General features: G+C 43.8%; 1 protein-coding gene across 3 annotated transcripts in view; it reads right to left on the reverse strand.

The window, feature by feature from the left end:
* The window catches only part of grip2b (glutamate receptor interacting protein 2b), a 205,900-nt gene that overhangs the window by 93,351 nt on the left and 102,144 nt on the right, over window positions 1-10,405 (reverse strand). For all 3 annotated transcript variants that reach the window (XM_042324861.1, XM_042324859.1, XM_042324860.1), the window contains exons 5-8: window positions 8,307-8,393; window positions 7,777-7,852; window positions 4,258-4,403; window positions 1,075-1,222 (exon numbers count right to left, since the gene is read on the reverse strand). In XM_042324861.1, coding sequence (XP_042180795.1) covers window positions 1,075-1,222; window positions 4,258-4,403; window positions 7,777-7,852; window positions 8,307-8,393 — 457 coding nt within the window. The remainder of the gene's footprint in view (window positions 1-1,074; window positions 1,223-4,257; window positions 4,404-7,776; window positions 7,853-8,306; window positions 8,394-10,405) is intronic.

Genomic DNA, 10,405 nt, shown 5'->3' on the forward strand with positions numbered 1-10,405 from the left:
CACTACAGTAGCTGTGGGCCTGTCAGCTCACCTGTCCACTACACTAGCTGTGGGCCTGTCAGCTCACCTGTCCACTACACTAGCTGTGGGCCTGTCAGCTCACCTGTCCACTACACTAGCTGTGGGCCTGTCAGCTCACCTGTCCACTACACTAGCTGTGGGCCTGTCAGCTCACCTGTCCACTACACTAGCTGTGGGCCTGTCAGCTCACCTGTCCACTACACTAGCTGTGGGTCTGTCAGCTCACCTGTCCACTACACTAGCTGTGGGTCTGTCAGCTCACCTGTCCACTATACTAGCTGTGGGTCTGTCAGCTCACCTGTCCACTACACTAGCTGTGGGCCTGTCAGCTCACCTGTCCACCACTCTAGCTGTGGGCCTGTCAGCTCACCTGTCCACTACACTAGCTGTGGGCCTGTCAGCTCACCTGTCCACTACACTAGCTGTGGGCCTGTCAGCTCACCTGTCCACTACACTAGCTGTGGGCCTGTCAGCTCACCTGTCCACTACACTAGCTGTGGGCCTGTCAGCTCACCTGTCCACCACTCTAGCTGTGGGCCTGTCAGCTCACCTGTCCACTACACTAGCTGTGGGCCTGTCAGCTCACCTGTCCACTACACTAGCTGTGGGTCTGTCAGCTCACCTGTCCACCACACTAGCTGTGGGCCTGTCAGCTCACCTGTCCACTACACTAGCTGTGGGCCTGTCAGCTCACCTGTCCACTACACTAGCTGTGGGTCTGTCAGCTCACCTGTCCACTACACTAGCTGTGGGCCTGTCAGCTCACCTGTCCACTACACTAGCTGTGGGTCTGTCAGCTCACCTGTCCACTACACTAGCTGTGGGCCTGTCAGCTCACCTGTCCACTACACTAGCTGTGGGTCTGTCAGCTCACCTGTCCACTACACTAGCTGTGGGCCTGTCAGCTCACCTGTCCACTACACTAGCTGTGGGCCTGTCAGCTCACCTGTCCACCACTCTAGCTGTGGGCCTGCTGGTCACCTGTCCACTACACTAGCTGTGGGCCTGTCAGCTCACCTGTCCACTACACTAGCTGTGGGTCTGTCAGCTCACCTGTCCACCACACTAGCTGCTTTGATCCTGTCGATGACGATGACCTGTTTGTTCCTGTGGGTGGCGGTTGTCAAGGTGATACCGAGAGCTGCCCCCGGTGATTTGGCGATCTCCACCAATAGGGGACCAGATGCATTCATCACACTATCTGAAAGGCACAAATTAAGATTGAATTGAATACAGTTGCGGTAGTATTGGTAGAACAATTATCACAATATTCATGCAATGCTCGTGCACTTCCTTTTGATAATTAGACAGAAAAAAGCTGATGCACAGTACAGGGTTTTAACAATGTTTTAGTGCCTGCAACTGTATGATGAGAATGATATGGCATTCAGAGTCCACCTCCCAGAAAGTTATTATAATCAGGAGTTAACAGCAGGAACATGGGACAATTATCAGCCATTATAGTCCAGGGCGGTTCGGTTCAGGCCCTCGAGGTACAGAAGTACCGCTGCTTTCCTTTTCACCTGGAAATAATTGGTCAATTATTGTCATTAATTGTCCAGAGAGGTCTGACTCAGTCTCTGATTAGAGGGGAAGCATGAAAACCATCAGTACAGCAGCCAGGCAAATACAGATATTGATTCATGCTTTTGTACACTATACTCAAAGTTGGTTAGAATATTCTGTGGTGGTAGTTGGTTGTAATATTCTGTGGTGGTAGTTGGTTGTAATATTCTGTGGTAGTTGGTTGTAATATTCTGTGGTAGTTGGTTGTAATATTCTGTGGTAGTTGGTTGTAATATTCTGTGGTGGTAGATGGTTGTAATATTCTGTGGTGGTAGTTGGTTGTAATATTCTGTGGTAGTTGGTTGTAATATTCTGTGGTAGTTGGTTGTAATATTCTGTGGTGGTAGTTGGTTGTAATATTCTGTGGTGGTTGGTTGTAATAGTTGGTTGTAAATTCTGTGGTGGTAGTTGGTTGTAATATTCTGTGGTAGATGGTTGTAATATTCTGTGGTAGATGGTTGTAATATTCTGTGGTGGTAGTTGGTTGTAATATTCTGTGGTAGTTGGTTGTAATATTCTGTGGTGGTAGTTGGTTGTAATATTCAGTGGTAGATGGTTGTAATATTCTGTGGTGGTAGTTGGTTGTAATATTCTGTGGTGGTAGTTGGTTGTAATATTCTGTGGTAGTTGGTTGTAATATTCTGTGGTGGTAGATATTCTGTGGTGGTAGTTGGTTGTAATATTCTGTGGTGTTGGTTGTAGTTGGTTGTAATATTCTGTGGTGGTAGTTGGTTGTAATATTCTGTGGTGGTAGTTGGTTGTAATATTCTGTGGTGGTAGCTGGTTGTAATATTCTGTTGGTAGCTGTTGTAATATTCTGTGGTGGTCGATGGTTGTAATATTCTGTGGTGGTCGATGGTTGTAATACTCTGTGGTGGTAGTTGGTTGTAATATTCTGTGGTGGTCGATGGTTGTAATATTCTGTGGTGGTCGATGGTTGTAATACTCTGTGGTGGTAGCTGGTTGTAATATTGGATGATAGGGAATGGTTGTTGGAGGAGTAAAAGACAACAACGGCTGTTTCCATTGTCTCATTTTTTAACCACAGATCTGCAGCTAGCTAAGCGTATTTACCATTTACCACACACTGTACTCAATAGGGGGGCTTACTTTCAGCGGATTTGATATATAGGAAGAGATCACGCAACCTTTTGTGAAAGAGTTAGTCTGCTGTGTCTACCTGGGACCCAGTCCCAGTACATAATTCTACCATGTCAGAGAACCCTGTCTAAAGGGAGACTGGGGGGAGTACTTCTCCCTGTTCCAGGCTTAGTGGGTGTGGCTTGCTAGGGTGGGCTTTTGGCAAGGTGTTACAGATTGTTCTGGAAAAATCTCATTTGCAACTGGCAACACTGGGTAGCCACTTTACCCTTAATACTGAGAGGAGATGAAGGGTCGCCAGTCTACCACTCAGCCAGATAGAAAACCTGCTATTTGAGATTCACAATTAAAACAAAACAAGGAGAGAGCACTCCCTACTACAGAGAATAGCAGGATTGGCATTTAACTTTTGACTTCTGTCTGAGAAGAACGAACACAATGTTTCTCCAGAGCAGAGGTTTTTTTTTTTCAATCTGAAGTTGAAGTCTACCAGACGCCCCTCTCCAGGAAAGACACATGTTTCCATGAATATTACCACATGAATATTACCACATGAATATTACCACATGAATATTACCACATGAATATTACCACATGAATATTACCACATGAATATTACCCCATGAATATTACCCCATGAATATTACCACATGAATATTACCACATGAATATTACCACATGAATATTACCACATGAATATTACCCCATGAATATTACCACATGAATATTACCACATGAATATTACCACATGAATATTACCACATGAATATTACCACATGAATATTACCCCATGAATATTACCCCATGAATATTACCACGTGAATATTACCACATGAATATTACCCCATGAATATTACCACATGAATATTAACACATGAATATTACCACATGAATATTACCACATGAATATTACCCCATGAATATTACTCCATGAATATTACTCCATGAATAGTTCCCAATGAATATTACTACATGAATATTACTACATGAATATTACTATATGAATATTACTACATGGATATTACTATATGAATATTACTACATGAATATTACTACATGAATATTACTATATGAATATTACTATATGGATATTACTACATGAATATTACTACATGAATATTACTACATTAATATTACTACATGAATATTACTATATGAATATTACTACATGAATATTACTACATGAATATTACTATATGAATATTACTATATGGATATTACTACATGAATATTACTACATGAATATTACTACATGAATATTACTACATGAATATTACTATATGAATATTACTACATGAATATTACTACATGAATATTACTACATGAATATTACTACATGAATATTACTACATGAATATTACTACATGAATAATACTCCATTTAACATTTCAGTGAGGTGAAACAAACAAATTAAAAAATTAAAAAACAAAGTAAACATTCAGTCTGGATGCCAGACAACGAACAGTCCACTGCAGTATAAATGATTTTATTTATTTAATTATTATTTATTTATTTCTGCAGGAGAGTTTTCTCTGATGGTGTATATCATATCTCTATGGTTTCTCTTACCCATGATAGAGACGTCATACTCGATCTGGAAAAGGGCCTCCTGACCACACTGGCTGAGCACAGTGAGGGCATCTCCATGGTTGGCACTGTGGAGAGGTACCCCGTCAACACTCATCAGACGGTCGCCTGGCTTCAGAGTGCCCTCTCTACAGGGGACATGGTACAGGGACAGGGACGAGAGAGAGAGAGAGAGAGAGAGAGAGAGAGAGAGAGAGAGAGAGAGAGAGAGAGAGAGAGAGAGAGAGAGAGAGAGAGAGAGAGAGAGAGAGAGAGAGAGAGAGAGAGAGAGATTCACAAAGAATTCGAAAACAAACCCAATTTTGATAAACTCCCATATCTACTGGGTGAAATTCCACAGTGTGCCATCACAGCAGCAAGATTTGTGACCTGTTGCCACGAGAAAAGGGCAACCAGTGAAGAACAAACACCATTGTAAATACAACCCATATTTATGCTTATTTATTTTATCTTGTGTCCTTTAGCCATTTGTACATTGTTAGAACACTGTATATATATATATAATATGACATTTGTAATGTCTTTACTGTTTTGAAACTTCTGTATGTGTAATGTTTACTGTTAATTTTTGTTGTTTTTCACTTTATATATTCACTTTGTATGTTGTCTACCTCACTTGCTTTGGCAATGTTAACACATGTTTCCCATGCCAATAAAGCCCTTGAATTGAATTGAAATTGAATTGAGAGAGAGAGAGAGAGAGAGAGAGTGAGAGAGCGAGAGCGAGAGAGAGAGAGAGAGAGAGAGAGAGTGGAACAGAGAGAGAGATAGAGAGACAGAGACAGAGAGAGAGAGACAGAGAGTGAGAGCGAGAGCGAGAGCGAGAGAGAGAGAGAGAGAGAGAGAGAGAGAGGTGGGGAGGAGTAAGAGAGAGAGAGAGAGAGAGTGGAACAGAGAGAGAGACAGAGACAGAGAGAGAGCGAGAGAGAGAGAGAGAGAGAGAGAGAGGTGGAACAGAGGGAGAGCGGGACAGAGAGAGAGCAGGACAGAGAAAGAGCGGGATGGGGGAAGAGAGAAGCAGAGAGAGAAGGATGGGAAAGAAGGACAGGGACAGAGGGAGTGAGGAGAGGGAGGAGAAGAAGAAGAATTGCATGTTCTGTTCCAGTTTCTGCAACCTGTCACATGGTATTTAAGGGGCCGCATCTCAAACAATGTTCTGTAACTACATTCTGACTATCTTACAAGCAGCATTTGCATTCCCTCTGCCAAGTGGCACACTGAATAAATTCAGTTTCATTATGGCAGGAAGAGAGCACTCTGTTAGATCTCCTCTCTTCTCCTCTCCTCTCTTCTCTTCTCCGCTCCTCTCCTCTCCTCTCTTCTCCTCTCCTCTCCTCTCCTCTCCTCTCCTCTCCTCTCCTCTCCTCTCCTCTCCTCTCCTCTCCTCTCCTCTCCTCTCCTCTCCTCTCCTCTCCTCTCCTCTCCTCTCCTCTCTCTCTCTTCTCTTCTCTCTTCTCTTCTCTTCTCTTCTCTCTCTTCTCTTCTCCTCTCCTTTCATCTCCTCTCCTCTCTTCTCTTCTCCTCTCCTTTCATCTCCTCTCCTCTCTTCTCTTCTCCTCTCCTTTCATCTCCTCTCTTCTCCTCTCTCTCTCTCTCCTCTCTTCTCCTCTCCTCTCCTTTCATCTCATCTCCTCTCCTCTCTTCTCTTCTCCTCTCCTTTCATCTCCTCTCTTCTCCTCTCTCTCTCCTCTCCTCTCTTCTCCTCTCCTCTCCTTTCATCTCCTCTCCTCTCCTCTCTTCTCCTCTCCTCTCTTCTCTTCTCCTCTCCTCCCCTCTCCTCTCCTCTCTTCTCTTCTCTTCTCTTCTCTTCTCTTCTCCTCTCCTGTCTTCTCTTCTCCTCTCCTCTCCTCTCTTCTCTTCTCCTCTCCTTTCATCTCCTCTCTTCTCATCTCCTTTCTCTCATTCCTCTCTTCTCTTCTCCTCTCCTCTCTTCTCCTCTCTCCTCTTCTCTCCTCTCCTCTCCTCTCTTCTCTTCTCCTCTCCTCTCCTTTCATCTCCTCTCTTCCCATCTCCTTTCTCTCATTCCTCCCTTCTCTTCTCCTCTCCTCTCTTCTCCTCTCTTCTCTTCTCCTCTCCTTTCATCTCTTCTCTTCTCATCTCCTTTCTTCTCCTCTCTCTCCTTCTTCCTCACTTCTCATATCTTCTCTTCTCCTCCCTTCTCTTCTCCTCCCCTCTCCTCTACTCTCTTCTCCTCTCCTTGCATCTCCTTCTTCCTCTCCTTTCATCTCCTCTCTTCTCCTATCCTATCTTCTCCTCTCCTTTCATCTCTTCTCTTCTCCTCTCTTCTCCTCTCCTTTCATCTCCTCTCTTCTCCTCTCTCTCTCCTTCCTCTCTTCTCTTCTCTTCTCCTCTCTCTCTCTCCTTCCTCTCTTCTCTTCTCTTCTCCTCTCCTTTAATCTATTCTCTTCTCCTCTCCTTTCATCTCCTCTCTTCTCCCCTCTCTCTCCTTCCTCTCTTCTCTTCTCCTCTCCTTTCATCTCCTCTCTTCTCCTCTCTCTGTCCTTCATCTCCTCTCTTCTCCTCTCTCTCCTTCCTCTCTTCTCATCTCCTCTCCTTTCATCTCCTCTCTTCTCCTCTCTCTCCTTCCTCTCTTCTCTTCTCCTCTCCTATCCTTTCCACTTTTCTTCTCTCCTCTCTTCTCCTTTCTCTCTCCTCTCCTCTCTTCTCTTTTTTCATCTCCTTTCCTTCTATCTCTCCTCTCTTTTCTTCTTTTGTCCTCTCATCTCTTGTCCTCTCTTCTCCTCAACTCTCTTCTTTTCTCTTCCCCTCCTGTCTTATACTCTCTTCTCCTCTCTTATTCCCTCTTCTCCTCTTCTCTCTTCTCCTCTTCTCTCTTCTCTCCTCTTCTCTCTTCTCCTCTCATTTCGTCTCCTCTTCTCTCTTCTCTCCTCGCCTCTCCTCCTTTCTTTTCATTTCCTCTCATCTCCACTGTCTCAACTTCTACCTCTCCTCTTCTCACTTCAATTCTCCTCTCCTCTCCTTCTACCTCTCCTCTTCTCACTTCAATTCTCCTCTCCTCTCCTTCTACCTCTCCTCTCCTCTCTCCCCCTCTCCTCTCCTTCTACCTCTCCTCTCCTCTCTCCCCCTCTCTTCTCTGACATTTCTCATCTGGCTTATTTTACAATTGGGTGGGAAGAGAGGAAAAAGGAAAACCCATGCATATGTAACGAGCGCCAGACAAAATATTCAGGAGACATATTAATATATTCAATATCCCTCTCAGCCAAACAGAACAAAGTTAACACGGGCTCTCAGATGACACCAGTAGTGCACTACATTTAGATCCTATATAGTGTACTATATAGTGTACTATAAAATAGCTCGATATGTACTGAACTGCAGCTGACCCTGTGCTTCTCAAAAATACGTATTGTATCTCGTGGTAGAAAAGCTCAAGACAACATTTCTGACAATACCAAAGCTAGACAAAATAAAGAAATATTGTATTTCATTTTAAATGCGGAATAGAATCCCATATAGGACTCAGGTGTTCCACCATACCTGTCTGCAGGGCCTCCCGGCCGGACGTATGTCACCACCAGGGGGCGTGATTTGTTCCAGTCTTCGTGTGAGCCCCCTGAAACAGACCCAGTGAGGAAGCGGTTTGGTAATACGCATCTCGCATTACTTTCAAAAGGGCATTTACCTAAAAAAAAACATCTGCATGAAAACATTGTGAAGCAATAATGGAAGCATCGGACTGTGTGGTCATATTTTACTCTGTTTCGCTACTCCTTTCAGACGCTGACAGCTAAATATAATCTTCCACGCTAACTGTGCAGTTAATCTCGGATTGATTTCCCCTACAGCCCAAATTACTCACTATTTTATTGGGCTGTGGATGGCGTTGTTAGGAAATTAGCAATTCCAATTGGGGACACTGTTGAGACTACTGAGGCTAGCTTAAATCAATTTGAGTGTGCTTCTTCATGGGTTAGGGTTAGGGTTAGTGACTGGAACATAGTCAAATCAACCAGTAGAGGACAAGAAGGAAACAGGATCTGTGACTCAGTATATAGTACCTATAGTACCTCTCATGACGAAGCCGAAGCTGGTCCCTTCTTTGTGCAAACATATCTCGATTGTCTTGGAAATCACACCTGATGTGCTGTCTGGTGCTGGAGGAGAGAGAGAGAGAGAGAGAGAGGAGAGAGAGAGAGAGAGAGAGAGAGAGAGAGAGAGAGAGAGAGAGAGAGAGAGAGAGAGAGGGGAGAGAGAGAGAGAGAGAGAGAGAGAGAGAGAGAGAGAGGAGAGAGAGGGGAGAGAGAGAGAGAGAGAGAGAGAGAGAGAGAGAGAGAGAGAGAGAGAGAGAGAGAGAGAGAGAGAGAGAGAGAGAGAGAGACAGAGACAGAGAGAGAGAGAGAGAGAGAGAGAGAGAGAGAGAGAGAGAGAGAGAGAGAGAGAGAGAGAGAGAGAGAGAGAGAGAGAGAGAGAGAGAGAGAGAGAGAGAGAGAGAGAGAGAGAGAGAGAGAGAGAGAGAGAGAGAGAGAGAGAGACAGAGACAGAGAGAGAGAGAGAGAGAGAGAGAGAGAGAGAGAGAGAGAGAGAGAGAGAGAGAGAGAGAGAGAGAGAGAGAGAGAGAGAGAGAGAGAGAGAGAGAGAGAGAGAGAGAGAGAGAGAGAGAGAGACAGAGACAGAGAGAGAGAGAGAGAGAGAGAGAGAGAGACAGAGACAGAGGCAGAGAGAGAGAGAGAGAGAGAGAGAGAGAGAGAGAGAGAGAGAGAGAGAGAGAGAGAGAGAGAGAGAGAGAGAGAGAGAGAGAGAGAGAGAGAGAGAGAGGAACATAAAATTCAACATACCAATTAGGATTTGGCTAAAAATACTTGAATCAGTCATAGAGCCCATTGCCCTTTATGGTTGTGAGGTCTGGGGTCCGCTCACCAACCAAGACTTCACTAAATGGGACAAACACCAAATAAAAACTCTGCATACAGAATTCTGCAAAAATATCCCCCGTGTACAACGTAGAACACCAAACAATGCATGCAGAGCAGAATTAGACCGATACCCACTAATTATCAAAATCCAGAAAAGAGCCATTAAATTCTACAACCACCTAAAAGGAAGTAATTCCCAAACCTTCCTTTACAAAGCCATCACCTACAGAGAGATGAACCTGGAGAAGAGTACCCTAAGCAAGCTGGTCCTGGGGCTCTGTTCACAAACACAAACACACCCCACAGAGCCCCAGGACAGCGACACAATTAGACCCAACCATATCATGAGAAAACAAAAAGTTAATTACTTGACACATCGGAAAGAATTAACAAAAAAACAGAGCAAACTAGAATGCTATTTGGCCCTAAATAGAGAGTACACAGTGGCAGAATACCTAACCACTGTGACTGACCCAAACTTAAGGAAAGCTTTGACTATGTTCAGACTCAGTGAGCAACTTCTGTATGTGTAATGTTTACTGTTAATATTTATTGTTTATTTCACTTTTGTATATTATCTACCTCACTTGCTTTGGCAATGTTAACACATGTTTCCCATGCCAATAAAGCCCCTTGAATTGAATTGAATTGAATTGAATTGAGAGAGATAGAGAGAGAGAGAGAGAGAGAGAGGAATGGGACAGGTACATGGATGGGGGGTCAGGACAGAGGTACAGGGAAAGGGGGAAGAGAGAGTCATATTTCGACATTTATGACAATTGAATTATCTTTATTCTTTTGAAACTTCTGGGAGGGTAATGTTTACTGTTCAGCGAGAGAGAGAGAGAGAGAGAGAGAGAGCGTGTGTGAGAGAGAAAGTATCTGTAATGTTTACTGTTAATTTTTATTGTTTATTTCACTTTATATATTAACTTTATATGTTATCTACCTCACTTGCTTTGGCAATGTAAACACATGTTTCCCATGTCAATAAAGCCCTTGAATTGAAATTAAAGAGAGAAAGGTACAGAGAGAGAGACAGAGAGAGATAAAGAGAGAAAGGTACAGAGAGAGAGACAGAGAGAGATAAAGAGAGAAAGGTACAGAGAGACAGACAGAGAGAGATAAAGAGAGAGAGAGAGACAGAGGGAGATAAAGAGAGAGAGAGAGAGAAAAAGAGAGAAAGGTACAGAGAGAGAGACAGAGAGAGATAAAGAGAGAAAGGTACGGCGAGACAGACAGAGAGAGAAAGG

Source organism: Oncorhynchus tshawytscha, linkage group LG07 (genome assembly GCF_018296145.1).
Source record: "Oncorhynchus tshawytscha isolate Ot180627B linkage group LG07, Otsh_v2.0, whole genome shotgun sequence".
Taxonomy (NCBI): domain Eukaryota; kingdom Metazoa; phylum Chordata; class Actinopteri; order Salmoniformes; family Salmonidae; genus Oncorhynchus; species Oncorhynchus tshawytscha.